This window comes from Zalophus californianus, chromosome 16, assembly GCF_009762305.2.
Source record: "Zalophus californianus isolate mZalCal1 chromosome 16, mZalCal1.pri.v2, whole genome shotgun sequence".
Classification (NCBI taxonomy): Eukaryota; Metazoa; Chordata; class Mammalia; order Carnivora; family Otariidae; genus Zalophus; species Zalophus californianus.
This window is the reverse complement of record NC_045610.1, coordinates 18873657-18891123: the sequence shown is the minus strand read 5'-3', so window position 1 is coordinate 18891123 and position 17467 is coordinate 18873657. Positions and strand designations below refer to the sequence as shown.

Genomic DNA, 17467 nt, shown 5'->3' with positions numbered 1-17467 from the left:
TCTTGCTCCTGGCTCCTCCCCATCCCCATCCCCATCCCCATCCCCATTGAGTAATTACCAATATGCTTTAGTTTCTCTTTCCTGGTTAGCTCCTCCCAGCGCAAACCACTGCCTGGCTGGGGTGAGGAGCAGCGGTGGCCGCAGAGGTGGTGGAGAGATGGCCTTCAGCAGCTCCCAGCCTCCCTACCTGAGCCCAGTGAGTTCCGGGGCGGTGGGCAGGGGTGGTGCTGGCCCCGGGCTGCGCTGGCGGCCTCAGCCAGGAGGACGCAGCTCTGGGTCTCCGGGAGATGACCCTTGGGTGGCAGCAAGGGAAGAGCGCCGCTGTCCCAAAGAGGACACAGGAGGAAGGGCAGAAAGCCAAGCGGGGTGAATCCTGACACAACTTTCTCTCCTGCTTCTCAGGGCTGGCGAGCTGATCGTCCTCAGCATTTGTGCCTTTGACTAGTGTTCACTGAGCTCCCCTGGGAGCCTGTCCCAGGTGTGGGAAGTGGGGGGGGGGGAGGGGGAGGGCGGCAGGGGAGAGGGGAGACGGGCATAAGTAATAAATAGAAGAGTGATGGCTTGTTTGTATGAACAGGGAAGTAGGCAGGGTTTCTGGGGGAGGCCAGCATAGCATGCCTGGGCGACCCTTCACAGCCCAGCATGGCACTTAAGGGCACTTTCTTTGGAGATGGCCTCCCTGGCTCCAGCCATTTACTAGCTGGGCGGCCTCAGGCAAGTTACTTTTACCTCTCTGGGCCTCAATTTCCACATCTGTAAAATGGGGCTCATCCTCGAGCTTACCTCCCAGGGTTAGGTAAGGATGCGCGAGGCAGCATATCTGGAGTGTTTGAACAGTGCCTGGCACGCTGGGGGGGTCCTTTGGAAGTGTTTCGTATTATTCATAGTCCGGAGGCAGCAGGGAAGTCCTCCTGAGGAGGTGTCTGCTCCCTGAGGCGTGAGTAGACAAGACAGAGGCAGGCCAAGGGTGTCTGCAGAGGGGTCATCTCAGGAGTGAGAAGGAAGAGGGTTGTCCCTGCAGCATGGGGCTCAAAGGGCTGCCTTTTGTACCCTTGGCCACAGACGTGTAAGTTCTGTCTGCAGATGGCCTTGTCTAAACCCCATGAGCCTTACTATTCCCACATCATACATGGAAAACTGAGACTCAGAGAAGTTGAGGTCACTTGTCCGATGTGCCCAGATGGTAAGTGGCAGATAAGGGAGGTAACTTACCTTACCGCCAGGAGAGGGAGGTGCTTACAGAGAGAGCACCTCTGATAACAGAAGGTAGGCAAGCAGCAACCCCGGGCCCGGAAGGCTTGTGTCCTGGGCCTTGGCAAAGAGCTTCCCAAGGAGCCTGGGCCAAAGGGCTGACAGAGCCCTTCAGTGAGTGGGGGCGGCGGCGGGGGGGAGGGCGGGGGCCTAGGGTGGGCAGCAGCTGCTGAAGCAGGGAAGATGCTAACTCCACACTCAGCAGGGGCCCTGGCTGGGCCTGTTTCCTCCTCACTGCCAGCAAGGTCAGGGGGAGGGTTGCTGGAGGAAGTTGAACCAGACCCTGTTGGTTGGCCCTCCATGGGGCTCTCAGGGTCAAAACATGTCACCTTAGGCTCGTTCTCTATCAGCTGGGCAATCCCAGAGATCCTTCCGGGCCCTGACATTTCATTATTCTGGCTAGGTTGTACTTTCCAATCCTTGCATTCATAATGTTCAAATCAGAAGGAAAATTCTCCTATGGGCAACAGTGAATTAAAACAGGGCCTTGGAGTCCAGACAAGAGAGAGGATGATGGGTGCAGCCCCCCAGGCGCCGGGAACACCTGCCCACCCACATGGGTGCCCTCTCCCAGGCGGCCCACTGATATCCAGCTGTGGAAACCTTGCTTCCTCCAAAGTGTGGTGGGAAGGTCATGTAGCCGGGCTGCCTTGGGAGTCTGGCCTCCATTCCTTGCCCACGCACCACTGGGTCAGCCTTTTCGGAGGTCCAGGGCGGAATCTGGAAGCACAGTCAGAACAAGCCTCGATGTCTTCCCCCGTCTGGGGAAGCGCTTGGTGAGCCAGGAGCGAGGATTTCTGTGCTTCGTCGTGAGAAGCAGCCTGTATGACAATTAAAAGCATGGGCGCTGGGGTTCAAACCCCACGCTATCACTGACCAGCTAAGTGGCTTTGGGCAAACTACCAAATCTTTTGTGCCTCAGTTTCCTCTGTAAAAGTGGCACTAATGCTGGGTAATGAGGTGACAGGGCAGGTTAGCCACCAGAAGGGCCTCAGAACCTCTGCGGCAGCAACACCCTTTGGCTAAAAGTCTGCCGCAGCCTCCCGCTGGTGAGCCCCCTCCAGCCAGCTGGGCCCCCTTCGTGACACTGGGCTTCCAGAAGGGGGCTGCCCACCCTCCCGCCTGTAGAGCCTGGCGCCTCTGGACAGGAAGAGGAGGAAAAAGTCCTCAGCCTCCAGGCACAGGAAGGAACTGAGAGCAAGTTCTGACCCAGCAGAGGAATTAATTCATCCTGATGCAAACAGTTGCCATTGTCAAAGACCACAAACCCAGGGCTTTCTGGGTGGCATCTCATCAAACCCTCTCAAGAACACTGTCAGGCCAGTGCTGTTGCCCTACTGTTCCGAGAACGGACCTGGGGTGCAGACAGGTCAAGGGACTTGCCCAGTAGGAGAGCTGTTAGTTAGCACAAGGAGCTGGGAGGCAAACCCTTGTCTGTGGGACCATAAATCCAAAAGTTCTCTCTCTCTCTCTCTCTCTCTCTCTCTCTCACACACACACACACACACACACACACACACACACACACACACACACACACACACACACACAAAGTCCAAATTCCACAGGAGCTTTGGCCCACCAGGCTTAAAACAACACAAATTTGTTTTCTTACAGTCCTGGAGGTCAGAAGTCTAAAAGTATCAATAAGGCTTCAGGGAAGAATCTTTTATTGCCTTTTCCAGCATCCAGAGGCCACGCACCTCCCTCGGCCGGAAGTCCCGCCCTCCATCTTTAAACCCAGCAGCTTCCTGCCTCTGCTCCCCTGCCTCCCTCTTTGAGGACTCTGAGGCCCACCCAGATAATCCAGCATAACCTCCCATCTCAAGAGCCTGAACTTAATCACGCCTATAAAGTCCCTTTTGCCTTGTAAGGTGACATACAGTATCCACAAATTCCGGGCATTCGAATGTGGGCGCCTGGGGCGGTGGAGATGGGGTGCTAATTCTTCAGCCCACCATGCCTCCTTGGAGTCAAGCAGGGTTGTCAGTGTCTTTGAACTCATCCACACATATTTCATCCATAATAAGTAAGTGCATGTATGTGGCCTCCCCCACCCGTTTTGTTATACAAACGGTGTCAGTACATATCAGTTCTCAAAGAATCCCCTTCTCCCTCTTCTTCTTCTTTTATGGAGGATACAGGAAATCCATTGTATGGAAATACCATGATTTATTTCACCATTTTCGTCTTGGTGAACTTTTACTCTTTTCAATCCTTTGCTGTTACAATGCTGCAGTGAATAAGCTTGTCTGTAGGATTATACTCAATTTATTATTTTTTTAAAGATTTTATTTATTTGAGAGAGGGAGCACGGGCAGGGGGGAGGGGCAGAGAGAGAAGCAGACTCCCCGCTGAGTGGGGAGCCCGACATGGGGCTCGATCCCAGGACCCTCAGATCATGACCTGAGCCGAAGGCAGACGCTTAACCGACTGAGCCACCCAGACTGTCCAGATTATACTCGATTTAAAATAATCTTGGTTTTCAGAATTTGGGGACACCCACCATTTAAGACATACTGAAATCTCAAAACCTTTCTGGGGAAACTGTTGCTTGGGATTAACCTGTACTGCCCGGTCCCCACGATCCGTACACTTTCCGCCACCAACCCAGCCTTCTTGCTGTGCGCTTACAACGCCCCTAACCACACTCTGATTGTAGATCTTTACACCTCAGCGTGGATAGGCTTCAGAAGGGAGGGCGGCATGCTTGCCAGGAGTGTTCCCCTTCGCCTTTGAAGCATTATGTCTTGCGACAGGATGAAAGGCTCTTAAGAGATTTTCAGGCCTCGACAGATAAATGAGGGGAGTATGTTTTCAGAGAAGTATGCCCCGCTGGGCCATAAGCTGTGTCAGGCTGACTCTACTTCTCCAAAACCACGGACATGGACCGAAACAACAGAGGGAACTCAGAGAAGCAGAGACGTTGTGCTTTGCTCAAGGTCACCGAGGTCTTTAATGGCCTGACCTGAGGAGCAGCAGAAGTCGCCTCTCCCAGATGCCCCTGTCGCAGTCAGGCTGAATGAGGTCCCGGTGCCCGTCACTCCCCTGAGCAAGGATGGGCTTCCTTGGGTTCCGAGTGGTCAGGTACATGCTACTATCTCCTCTTAGAAGCTGTCCCTTCCTCTCAGACACTCAAGGGCGGCCCCACCCCATCCTCTCAGAGCCCCCCAAGTCTGTGGAACCACCTGGACTCAGGTCTGCTTCCTCACAGGCCCGGAAGATCCGTGAGGCTGAGGCGCCCCCGAACGGGGCCCACACCCAGGCCGCTGCTAGCAAGTCCTGAGGGGAACATGCAAAAGGGGGCAGGCCCACTGACTGACCAGCATTTTCTCCCCGCAGAGCATCCCCTTCTCCGGGAAAATCCAGGGGGGTCTCCAGGACGGACTTAAGATCACTGTCAATGGGACCGTTCTCTACTGCACTGGAACCAGGTACCGGGAACTGTTTCTTCTCTCCAGACTCGGCCCTTAGCCAATCATGGCACCCGTCAGCTCACCCAACGCCCTCCGAGCCATCCGTGCCTGGCCTAGGGGATCCCAGGTGGTCTGCACGACCCCACTGGCATCTGCCGGACGCGTCTGGGCACCATGAACATAGACGCCCCACAGACTTAGGGAGAGCAGGAGCTCTCCCTAAGTCTAAGGAGGGGAGGGGGCCAGCCCAGAGGCAGATGATTACGCTCTGGGATTGAGCTTTCTACACTGTAGCCCAGAGCTGCAAAATTCTTACTTCCTTCATTTCTCATAACTGCAGAGCCCTCATTTCGTTGATCTAGACCTATTTCAAACTTGTCGTCAAATGCATTTTGGTCTCTTTCAGTTTTGAGGTCTTTTCTGGGAAATACTAAGTCCATTCAAAATACAAACACCCTTTTCCTGCCCCCCCCCCCCACGCCTCCTTCCCAGGGGGGAATTTTTGGGAACAGGGAAGAGCTTGCAGTCTCCTCAGAGGCTGGAGGCCCTTCAGAAGCTCACGCAGCCCTGGCTGACTTCTGCAGCTGTGCAGGTGGTGCGGGGGAGCGGGGTGTCGCCCAGTTTGCAGGGTGTCTGCGTCCACGGGGGCTGCCTGCTGAAGTCCGCGGCGCCCACGAACGCCCCTCTGGACACGTGGTCCTCTCTCCCATCACCTCGCAGGCGCCTGGGACCTCCTGGATCCTTTCACACCGCTCCCAGGCCCAGTCCTACCTCAGCTCAGCACTTCTCCATCACGGCTTTCCCTGCCAGGTGGCCACGCTGACCGTGGCACTTCCCCGAGAGCCCCAAGTGCCCCCGGGAGACCCCGAGGGAAGTGAGGCACCAGGATCCCCCTAAACCCTGCCTGCAGGGGACTCTGGGATCTCCCCTCTGAACTTCCCTCCTTTCTCCCTCTCCCCCTGCCTGCCCCTCCTCCGGCACCAGGATGGCTTTCTACTCCCATCCGGTACCCCTTCCTGCAAAGCTTCTGCACTCATCCTTCCCCGGGGCAGGATTTTTCTAAGGACTCTAGGAATGAAGCTGGAGGACCACAGAGGGGAAAATGCCCCACCCAGAGACATTTCAGAAAAATATTCTCCGTTTTAAGAGGAATATAGACTTAGATTTGCTGCTTCCAGAGTCCCTGGGAGCCTCCTTTCCCAGGGGGAGGGCTGGCTGGGCTCAGGGCCGCAGCAGTTTGCTGGCTGAGGGTTCTTGCTGGCTGAGGGTTCTCGGAACAGCCTGGTGTTGAGGACGACATCCAGAACTCACGCTCCTCCAGCAGGAAATCAAGCGGGCTCTGCAGGAATTGAACAGAATGTCTCTCAAGGGCTGCCTCTGGGCTTGGTGCAGGGCCTGGCCTTGTGGGGGCTGCGGATGACAGGAGAGCACTGTGGTCAGCTGGAGAGAGCCGAGCGAGCCCGAGAAGCAGGTGGCGAACCAGGCTCACGCTGAGTTCAGGGAAGGCTGGGGTAGACAGAGGTGCCTCGGAGGAGAACCTCAGACTGGAACTTGGTTTTAGGACCCGAGGGAGCTCTGTCTGGGAAAAGGCAGAACAAACATTTATTGTGCCCCTTTTGTGAGCCAGGCCTTTTGGAAGGTTTTTTTGTTTTAATTCCTCACCTTAGAACCATAGCTGTACCCAAAGGCGGTTTCAATGGTGAGGGGCTTCCTCCGAGGACAGAGACAGGAACGGACATTTACTCAGATGGGGGCTTCCTGAGCACCCCCTCATGAAGCATCCCCAAAGGAAAGAAGTCACTCAGCTCCCAGGCTATGGTGTGTGGTTCAGGATCATCACAAATGACAAGCAGTGTAGAGCTGGGGTCCAGGTCCAGGCCTTCTGACTTCAGGGCCACCACTTCACATGTCACATGTGGGACACACGCCAACCACCAGTGAGAGACAGACGTACATACTGAAAGCTCTCGCGCTCGGGGAGCTACCATTTATTCGATGCTTCTCTGTTAGTACCTAGCTCTGTAGGCATATTCCATCAACTCCAGATGTTCTTTAAATTTATTTGCTTCTTTCCCAATTGAGCCGATGGGGACTCGCTCTCACTTCCAGGCACATTTCTTGACTTCCCTCTGATGCAAATCTGAATCCGTGTTCAAGCCCTGTGCTTCTTGTTGCTAGCGTCAACATTTTTCTTTACCCGTTTTCTACGTGTTTCTAGAAAACCACACTGTAAGGGCAAAATGCAATCATTGCACAAGAACACACGAAGTGCAAATTAGGTGAACAGAAGGGATAGCCACAAGCTAAGGATGGGTCCAGACCTGCCGTGCAAGTTCAAAGACGGGAACAGTCCAAGGCGCGAGGCTCCCTCACCACCTCGGCCGGCAACCAGGCTGCAGAATTACCTACCATCTGATTGCCCTCTGCCTAGGTTTGCCGTGAACTTTCACAGTGGCTACAGTGACAGCGACATTGCCTTCCACTTCAACCCTCGGTTTGAGGAGGGTGGCTATGTGGTCTGCAACACGAAGCAGAACGGGTCCTGGGGGCCAGAGGAGAGGAAGATGCATATGCCCTTCCAGATGGGGACTCCATTTGAGCTCTGCTTCCTGGTGGAAAGCCAGGATTTCAAGGTGAGCAGCAACTCTCTGCAACCCCCTTCCCGCTGCCTACCTCCCAGCCCCATCGGGTGTGGTGGTGACTAGTCTTTATAAATCACATGAGCGTTTTTGTTTTTTTTCTTTAAGATTGTATGTATGTATGTATGTGTTGAGAGAGTGCAAGGAGGGGCAGAGGGAGAGAGAGAATCTCCAGCTGACTCCATGGGGAGCACAGAGCCTGATGCGGGCCTCGATCTCATGACGCTGAGATCATGACCTGAGCTGAAATCAAGAGTTAGACGCTTAACCGACTGAGCCACCCAGGCGCCTCCATAAAGCACATGAGCCTTTAAATAATCACATGTGCAATGCCGTTAGACGGAGAGCAGGACCTTTCCCTTGTAGGGGCGCTCTGATGGCCACAGTCTCCTCACACTCCTTCCCCTGCATCTACGGGCTCATCTGCTTCTTCTTTCACTCGGGAAGTAAGAACTAGATACATCACCATGGTGCTTTTTGGCCCTGCAGGTCTTTAAAGTTCCAGTTAATTCCATTCCTCTGCTGTAACCATTCCTCCACGCAGGTCCCTGGTAACATTGGTTTTTTGGTAATATTATCGCAGTCTTTATCCAGGTTCTACTAACGGCTTAGTGTTACATGGTGTTGCGAGTTGCATTAGTAAGCAGAATAGTGTCTCTGGGCTTGGGAGATGGATGGGGGTGAGTATCCCCATGTCTGTCCTTTTCTGTGCGAGCATGGATGTGCCCAGCTCCTCAATGTACAACCCAGGGTCGCCTCTCCTCTGCCCCCATGAACATGTTTATGCATATTTAAAGAACACCTCCGGGGAGTTAAGATTAGAAAGATCAACTGACTGCAATAAACAAACAACCCTAAGAACCAAAAAGCAAGTAGAGACTGGGATCGGATGCACTTGGATCATAGGCCATGCTTACAACTGGCACAGCTCTGAAGGCTGGTGCCCCTACCCCCAGGGGACAGATGTGGAAACCAGACACAGGGCTTAATTCCCGGGAGCAGGGGCTCACGTCCCCCCCCCCCCATCTTGGCCTGAGAGCCCTCTCCTGGAATGTGCATTTGTCTTGGCAGGTGACGGTGAACGGCAACCATTTTATGCAGTACTCACACCGCGTGCCCTTCCACCGCGTGGACACCCTCTCCGTCACCGGGGCTGTGCAGCTGTCCTACATCAGCTTCCAGGTCAGATTGTCCACCTGGCACCTGTCTCGGGCTGAGTGCAGGGCCCTGTCTAGCTGCACCTGGGCCCCACTGGGTGGGCCCTATGGTAGCAGCCAATCTCCTCCCCAGGTGACTCTGGCGATGCCCCTCCAACTCCCCTGTCCTGTCCTCCTGTCTTTGTCCAGAGCACTTGTCTCAGTCTCCTGGACTCCCAGGCCGCTCCTCTCTGTCATTTTCTACTTCCGCCATGCTTAGGAAGCCATGTGGCTCCAGAAAGAACTTGGGAATCAAACTGAATCTAGCTCAGCTCTGCGCATTGTCATCAGCTGTGGGATCTTAGGCAAGCAACTTTGCCTCCCCTGGCCTCAGTTTCCCCATCTGAGAAAGGGGCATAGTCACTGCTGCCCCGTGAGTTATAGTGCGAATTCAAGGAGGTAATACATGTCAGAGATCATGACACGGCCTGCACGGGCCCACGCTAGGCTCTATTTGACCCTCTCTGTGTTTTGACATTTTCGAATGTGTTGCCGGCATCTAAAAGGTCAGGAGGAGAAGTTTTGCATTCTGGAGATGGATGGCGGTGCTGGCTGAGCCACAGTTGTGCATGTTCCCCATGCAACTGAGCTGTCCACTGAAAATTGGTTGAGAAAGTAAATCTTAGGTGTATTTTACCACAGTCAAAAAAAAAAAGGTCAGGTGGTATCACATGGAAATCTGGATTTCTGGCTTTTTTGAAAACTGGGAGGATAGGGGTATGCTGGGCCCACATTCCCACAGGGCCCCAGGACGTTGGGTTGGAGCTGCTATTACCACTTCCGGGCTTTGTGCTCCCGGAGGTGAGAAAAGCACACAACACGCCCACAACCGATATTCTTCTCTTTTTTCTCCTAATCTCTCATATTCCCTCCCGACCCAAATTACTCCCCTATGGGCCTGAGGGAGAGAACGGGGCAGGGGAGAGGAGAGGGTGGGGAAGGGGACAGAGATGGAGGGGAGTGGGGGGGCGGGGGGGGAGAGAACACGCTGGCCTGCTGTCCCTCACTGGAGCATACTCCTCCCCTCTGTCCCTCCACGTGATCCTGAACACCCTCCCCTCCCCTCCCTGACTGGCTTCCTCCCTCTGGCCCAGGCCCCGGTCTTTCCGCGCTTCCTTGGCTCCATTAACCCTTCTCTTCATGCCCTGGTGCCTTTTGTTTTAACAGAACACCCGAGTAAACCTTACTCAGCCTGCCTTCTCCACGGTGCAGTTCTCCCAGACTGCCTGTTGCCCCCCCAGACCCAAGGGGCGAAAGCCAAAAGTGAGTTCAATGTGGAGGTTTTGGAGGCTGAGCATCTCAGGAGAAAGGACAGAGGGTCCAAGAGGCTGGTTCCATCAGAAAGGCCTCATCATGCCCACCCAAACCTTCCCTGTCTCCGCCACACCACCTGGCCCAAGCTGGGAACCTGGGACTCGGCTTTGGGTTTTCCTTCCCCTCCTTAGTCTCCCTGCAGTGCTCCCACACCCCTTCCTCCTGGAGCCACAGCCTTCTTTGGGCCAAGCCATCTGACCCCTGACTACAGCGACCCTGGTCTAGTTCCCTGCTTACCCCACCCACACGAGGGTGACCCTCCTCTACCCAAATCTGATCGCATCGTCTCCCTACTTAAACATCCCAAAGGTTCCAGGTCCTTCTAAATAAAGCCCCGATTCCCCAGCAGGAGGTGTAGAACCCTGCCCCACCCCCCCAGTCTTGCCCCAGCCCACCTCTTAGCCACACCCCCTATCCAGGATGCTCAGGCAGCCTCCACTGCTCACTTGAGGCTTTCTGGGGCCACCATGCTTTTTGCACCTGCAGGCCCGGTGCTGACAGCACCCTGCGCCTCCCCCACCCCCTTCAGCCGACCTTTACCAGCCCTTCAATGCTCTGCTTAAATGTTGCTCTTTGGGAGCATCTTCCTGTACTTACATGTCTGTCCTTGTCACTCCAGCCCCCCCCACCCTCTGCCCTATACCCACAAGCCCCTCATGGACAGGGATTGTGGCTTGTTCATTTGTGGATCCCCAGCACTTTGCACGGTACCTGAGCAAGCAGTAGGGGCCCCAGGAATGTGGAGTGTGGCTTGCACAGCCAGCAGAATGGGAGGCGGGCCAGGGCAAGAACAATCTGCGGCATGGGGACAGGGTCTAGGACAGGAAGGGAAGCAGGGTCTGGCCCTCCCTTTGGCCACTGGAGCAGTGGGGGCTAAAGGAAAGGGTGCCTCTCTACCCAGCCTTTCTGTGGTCTCTCCTGGCCCTGACAGGGCCTGTGCCTCCTGCCATGCTGACTTCAGGACCAGGCAAGCTCCAGGGAGTCTTTGCAGGGCAGCCCAACTTTGGCTCTGGCCTGGGGAGGACAGGGTATGGTAGATAGAATCAGCCAGAACTGGGTAGCATTTTGGATTTTATCCCTTGCTACCCAGAGGGGCTTGGGCAAGCTGATTAGCCTTTCTGAGCCTCGTTGCCTCGCTAGTGAAACCGGAGCTGAGGATGCATCCCTTGTAAATGTCCGGAAGCCAGAGCCTGGCACACAGTAGGCCTTCACTAAATGCTTCACCTTACGAATGAAATATGGCACCGAAGTAACGGTTTTGTCTCTGGGAGCTAAGGGGAGCTATATGACTCTCCCTCTGGTGGAGACAATGAGGAAGTCCCTGCTCCTCCAACCCTGACAGTGCCCCCGCCCCCAAGCCTGATGTGTCCCCGGGATGGGGGTGGGGCTGAGAATCTGGGCACCACACGCTTGGGAGCAGGAAGGAGGGAAGCATGAGTCTGGGGAGGGCTTTTTTTTTTTTTTTTAAGATTTTATTTATTTGACAGAGACACAGCGAGAAAGGGAACACAAGCAGGGGGAGCGGGAGAGGGAGAAGCAGGCTTCCTGCTGAGCAGGGAGCCTGATGCGGGGCTCGATCCCAGGACCCTGGGATCATGACCTGAGCCGAAGGCAGACGCTGAACGACTGAGCCACCCAGGCGCCCCTGGGGGGCCTTTCTTACGACAGCCTCTGTCAGTGTCTCCCCTGCACGTAACACTAACATTAACCGCTGTTTGGATCTTCTCATCCCCTTCAGTCTACAGGCATTTGGCCAGTCAACTCGGCTCCCATTGTAAGTCTCTTGAGTTCTCCTGGGATCTTCTTCATTTTGCTTCTTCCTGCGGGTTAGAAAGAGGAGGCAGGGCTGGGCACCGGGCCTCTCCCATGGGGGGTGTGTGGCCGAGGCCAACCCTGGCCATCTGCCTGGTGGTGGGAGGAAGTGGGGCTGGGGGATTGGCTGGCCCTCATGGATTAGGAAACAGCCTGAACTGCCACTCTCTGCTCAAGCCCCCTGCCCTTCTGTGAGCAGCTACAGGAGACAGAGGCCCCCACACTCACTCCTTCCTCCTGGAAAGTGAGGCTGTGCTAGACAAAATCCCCTGAGAAGAAAGATGGGCCACAGGCCACAAGGGCAGCCCTATTTCTTCTCCAAGTAGAAGAAACCTTTGCCCCTACCTCATCCACCTGAGGGAAGAAACACCTCTAACCCGCCAGTTTTGCAGGGCTTGGTGGGTGGGGAGTGGTTGGGCTTGTTACATGCATAAAGATGGCTGCCTCTCACAAAGTGTGTGTTAAGTGGTGCCCTCTGGTGGCAGGTGGTGGTCTTCACGCTGGGGAGAACGGGTTCAAACCTGAGTTTTCTTTCTTGCAGACTCAAACTCTCATCCACACCGTGCAGAGCACCCCTGGACAGCTGTTCCCTGTAAGTCTGAAAGCTCTGGTTGGGTCACAGCCTCACCACGTCCCCCTTCCCCAAGGACTGAACTCAGTAGTCCCAGAGGAACTTTCTTCCCCCGGGAAGAAGGCAGTGTAGCAAGGAGGATGGGGGTGTTTGGGGTTGGGCCCTCCGCTCAAAAGACATGTGAGTAAAATTCCTCTTGGGCCAACAGAGATTCCGGGTCAGGGTGGATTTACCCAGTGGCTTAAGAAGCAGGCTCCCTTAGGGACCAGCAAGAAAATGGGCTCTCTGTTACTGAAAGGGGAGTGCAGTGGTCCCAGCGTCTGGGTATGAGGCCCTGTGTCCTGAGGACAAGCCCTGGGATGTCACTGCTGGTCACAGGCTTCCACTGTGAATCAGATGGGAGCACTGGCGTTAGGGAGGCTGCCCGTGGAAGGGTTGAAAGGCAAGCAGGCAGGTGGCCATGATGAGGTCAGGGAGCATGGCAAGAAGTTCCACCAAGGCTGACTTGGGAAGGAAGGTGAAGGGGTGAAGCCAAGGGCCTCACAGTGGGGCGTCCCCTCTAGGATGTGGAGGGGTCCGCGTGGGTATGCACTCCCAAACTGAACTTCCTGGTCTCTTTCAACAGAATCCTATCACCCCACCTATGGCGTACCCCACCACAACCTATGTAAGTGGTTTCTCTGGGAGGGGCAGAGGCCTTGTCTGTGTCGGGCCGAGTGGGAGGTGGTGGGCAGCTTACAACATCAGGGCAGTCCTTTAGTAAGCTGAAGTTCTGGAAACATCCAAGGGAATCAAAAGGCTGTTGAAGGAAGCTGTCACCTTTAAAATTGTCCCTTCACCGTGAGCCTATTAGAGGGCCATCCTTCACAGCCCAAGTATCCTTTTGTGTCCGGCCCAAGTTCTTTTCACGACAGCGGAAGCCGGTTACTTTGAGAAATGCTGGAAAGTTTTCCTTTGGCATTTACTGAGCCAAATAATGATATCGTGGAGTTCTTTCTTTTCTTTTCTTTTAAGATTTTATTTATTTATTTGATAGAGAGAGCGCCAGCGCACAAGTAGGCAAAGCGGCAGGCAGAGGGAGAGGGAGAAGCAGGCTCCCCGCTGAGCAGAGAGCCTGACATGGGGCTCGATCCCAGGATCCTGAGATTGACCTGAGCCAAAGGCAGATGCTCAACCCACTGAGCCACCCAGGCGCCCCTGTTTCTTGAAAATATATTACTCACAGGCGTGGCTGTCAAACTCAGTTGACAGTTCAAATTCATGGAAATTGGCACAAAGCTCGCCCCCACACAGCTGACCTGCCCCCTCCCCTCCCCCCACCGACAGCCGATGCCTTTCTTCACCTCCATCCCGGGTGGACTGTACCCCTCCAAGACCATCTTTGTGTCGGGCACCGTCCTGCCCACTGCCCAGAGGTAAGCCGTGGCTCTCAAGAAGGTCCTTCTGGTCACCCCCTGGCTCTGGGCAAGCTGGGAAGGGTAGGGACTCAGAGCTCAGGGGGCCGAGGAGGTCCATGTGAGCTGCCCACCCCCAGGTTCCACATCAACCTGCGCTCCGGGAGTGACATTGCCTTCCACCTGAACCCCCGTTTTGATGAGAACGTCGTGGTCCGCAACACGCAGATCAACAGCTTTTGGGGATCTGAGGAGCGAAGCCTGTCCCGAAAAATGCCTTTTGCCCGAGGCCGGAGCTTCTCGGTAAGGGGCCTCGGCCTGGAGCTCAGAGGGGCTCAAGGGGCAAACAGAGCGGGGTGGGCGGGGATGGTAGAGGGCGTCAGGGGGCCCCTCGAACCATATAGGAGCTGATACCTCTGGGGCGAGGGCTGGTCTCAGAAGAGAAAGTGCCCCCCAGATTGCTGCTCTCCTTGTCCTCCCGCTGCTTGCACATGAGGGGACAAACTCACCAGTGCAGGTCACCGGCCTGAGGTCACGCCGCCCATAAGTGCCAGGTGGGCCCCAAGCATGAGCTGTCATTCATTTATTCATTCACTCATTCATTCAACAATCGTGGACAGATCCCTGGAAATAACAACAGGTCTGTGCAGAAAGCAAAACAGAATCATGGGCTCGACTGAGCTCTGGGACAGGGGCCACGCTGCCTTAGATGGGGACAGCAGTCAGAGGAGGCCACAACGTCAGCCAAGACCTAATGGACAAAAGCTGCCCGCCTCACAAAGACCCGAGGGGGGCGTTCCTGGGGGGCAGCAGGGAGGGCAGCTATCACTGCGAAAGCAGAGAGTCACGGCCAGGCCCCGTCTAGGGACAGGGAGGCTGGGCTTCCGAGTAGGACAGACAGGTGTGGGTGGTATGGCTGGAGGCCCGACCCCACAGAGCAGGCGTTCTCACCCCCGGCTCCCCGTGCAAATCACCTGAGGAGCTTCAAAAAGAAAAGGCGATATCTGGCCCCACCTCTGCCCGAACGTCCGTGTCTTCACATATGCCTTGATACTCCTCACCCAGCACTGACTGATGGAGGGCCTTGAGAGCCACGGAAAGAAGTTTGGGTTTCAGTGCGGTGTGTTGGTGTGTTTCAAGCCGGAGAGGAGTAGACTTTGATTCACAGAGAGCTGTGTGACTTTGAGCAAGTGACTTAACGGCTCTGTGCCTCAGTTTTCTCATCTGAAAAATGGGGCTGATAAGAATCTCCATCTCATCGAGGTGTAAGGATGAAATGAAATAATGTCTGTGACAGGCTGAGGACAGGGCCCGGGGCACAGTAAGTGATGATGTCTTAGCAGACGCGGTCCCCCTGCCTCCCGGAGAGTGTGTGGGGCGGGAAGGACAAGTCAGGAGGCTGCCCTGCGGGAATGCAGGCGTGGAACTCTGCTGTGTGCCGGCCACTGGGGACGTGGATGGCCTAGGCCGGTGTTCCTGCCCCTAGAGGCTCGGGACTCGGTGGGAGACTGAGGATCGGGTGGGGGGCACCTGACGAGAAGGGCTCAGGGTGGGCGGGGGGAAGGCAGGGGAGGCTTGCTGGTCGGGGAGAGGCTGGCGTGAGGCTTGCTTAAATCATGCTTGAGGAAGGCAGGTGGGTGGAGGGAGACACGAGGCTGCATTTAGGTCGGAGGACTTCCTGAGGGGCGTGCCAACGACGTGGCCTCTCTTCAGGTGTGGATCACGTGTGAAGGCTACGGCCTCAAGGTAGCCGTGGATGGTCAGCACCTGCTGGAATACTGCCACCGCCTGAAGAACCTGCCCGCCATCAACAACCTGGAAGTGGGGGGCGACGTCCAACTGACCCACGTGCAGACCTAGCTGGGCTCCCCGGCCCTGGGGATGAGGGTGCGGCCGTGTCGCCTACTGCCTCTGCCCCTCACCTCCCTCTTCCCTGTCCCTCTCCCTGTCCCTGCCCCTGCCCCCGGCTTTCCCAGCCTGCTGGGGAGCTGGGGCTTTTCTGGAGAGAAGGTGTGTTTGGCTCTGCTTCGGGCTACAGCCACCCTGGCGTGGAGGAGGCACCTGGGGGGGGCTGCCTTCCTCAGTCAGGGCGGCGCCCAGGGCTGCGGCTGCCCAAATCCTACCGGCTGAGGCGAGGCCGGTGGTCCCTGCGGGCTAAGCCCCATGTTCAGTCCCCTTGACAGAAAGGGAGGGTCCCGGGCCTTCCCGAGCTCCCAGACCAGGCCCACACCCTACGCTCTCAGCCACATTCCCACCCCCACCGATCCTCGCCGTCTCAGCCCCTGGAGGCGGCCTCCTGGGCCCTTCCCCTTTCTCCTACCTTCAACCTTTCCTTACACCTGGGTCCCACCCTCCCCACTCCAGGAAAGATAGCCTGACACTCCCCTGGTCTCCATCAACTAACAGCATCTTTCTCAACAGGGGGCTCTTCTCTTTGCTCTTTCAAAGAAAGACAAATGCTTGTTGGCACATACGTATGGGGGGGTCATTGTGGTTATTAAATGGGTTTGGAACATTTTGGAGTCTCTGGAACTGGGGAGGTTCTGGGTGAGGGCAGGGGGGCAGAGAGCATGAGCTCACTTTGATGGGGTGGGTCCTGACATCCACACCTGCTCCCAGGGGGGTCCCCACAAACCCCCCACATGGGTGGGAGAAAGCAGGTTGGGCTCGGGCCTCCTGGGCGGGCATCTGTGATGCACGAAGCTTGGTAACAGGTGAACCCAGCAAATAGCCTCACACTTCTGAGACGGGCCAAGGGCTGGGCCGGAAGGCCAAATGGCAGGGCTGGCTCGTCAGAACCCTCCGTCCCAGTGGGAGGAGGTGGCAGGCGTGGTGTCAGGAGAAGCTGACTCAAGCTGACACCTGTCTGTGTTGTTCCACTGCGGGTCCTGGTGTTTGGGGTTAGGGTGTGGTGAGGAGAGTGACTCAGCGTGTCGGCTGCTACCAGCCACTGGGGCAGGGCAGGGGGCCGGTTCCGTGTCCTCATGATGCCAACCCATCCTGCTACCTCCACCAAGAATCCAGTGCCTCTGGAACCAGGCTGGGGCTCCGAGCATCGTCCTGGGACCAGCAGCACCTGGGAGCCTGTCAGGAAGGCAGAATCCCCGGCCCTGCCGCAGGCCTCCAGAATCAGTCCGCCTGGGAGCAAGATCCCAGGGGGTTTGCGTGCAGCTGAGAGGGGAGAGGCACCGGCCTGGGTGACCGTGTTCTTGAGCACATTGTTCAGGTGCGTTGCTGGGGCACTGGCGGCCGGCAGGCCTCCTTCTCCCCCCTCACCCCCTCTGCGTAGGGGCGAAGTGGGCCAGGGAGCCAATGAAACAGAGGCCAAACCCAAGCTGGGAGCCTGATTTTCTCAGAGCCCCCCACTTAGCCCCTGGCTGCATTCCTTCCTTATTCTAAGAGAAGGAAACATGGCTCAGCCCCTTAAGAAGTCTTCCCCACGGAAGACACGTGTCCTTCACTCACTGCCACGTCTTTGACACACAGTCCGATCCCACCTGCTTTGTCACCCAGGTGCCAAATTATTATTGGCCCAACTCTCCTGAAACAGGCAGCCCCAGAGCCAAACATGGCGACTTTCTACGAGGGGATTGTTGGTCAAGGCCTTCCCTGAGGAGCTGGCATACCAGGCCGTGTGAGGTGCGCCCCGGATCAGGGGAGCCCCGTGTGAGGTGAGCCCCGTGTGAGACGGGCCCAGGGTGAGGTGAGCCCCGTGTGAGACAGGCCCAGTGTGAGATGCGCCCAGTCTGAGGTGAACCCCGTCTGAGGTGAGCCCTGTGTGAGGTGAGCCCGTGTGAGGCGAGCCCCGTATGAGGTGAACCCCCGGTGAGGCGAGACCCGTGTGAGGTGAACCCCCGGTGAGGCGAGCCCCGTG

General features: G+C 56.3%; 1 protein-coding gene across 2 annotated transcripts; it reads left to right on the top strand.

Moving 5' to 3' along the window:
• Positions 1 to 28: 28 nt before the first annotated feature.
• LGALS9 (galectin 9) lies at positions 29 to 16127 on the top strand. Of its 2 annotated transcripts, XM_027568201.2 has the most exons (11): positions 29 to 196; positions 4594 to 4685; positions 7099 to 7300; positions 8378 to 8488; positions 9670 to 9765; positions 11555 to 11590; positions 12170 to 12220; positions 12825 to 12866; positions 13526 to 13614; positions 13734 to 13896; positions 15307 to 16127. In XM_027568201.2, exons 1-11 carry the CDS (start codon positions 158 to 160, stop codon positions 15451 to 15453), a joined length of 1068 nt encoding a protein of 355 aa, XP_027424002.1. In that variant the 5' UTR covers positions 29 to 157; the 3' UTR covers positions 15454 to 16127. The 2 variants fall into 2 exon arrangements, with proteins under 2 accessions (XP_027424002.1, XP_027424003.1); XM_027568202.2 differs by lacking the exon at positions 9670 to 9765 and having other exon boundaries at positions 31 to 196.
• Positions 16128 to 17467: the final 1340 nt, after the last annotated feature.

Excerpts from the sequence above, each read along its gene's own strand:
- LGALS9 (XM_027568201.2), top strand. The coding sequence starts at position 158 with ATGGCCTTCAGCAGCTCCCAGCCTCCCTACCTGAGCCCA. Across the intron at positions 12,867-13,525 it reads CGTACCCCACCACAACCTAT|CCGATGCCTTTCTTCACCTC; the intron begins GTAAGTGGTTTC and ends CCCCACCGACAG. Across the intron at positions 13,615-13,733 it reads GTCCTGCCCACTGCCCAGAG|GTTCCACATCAACCTGCGCT; the intron begins GTAAGCCGTGGC and ends GCCCACCCCCAG.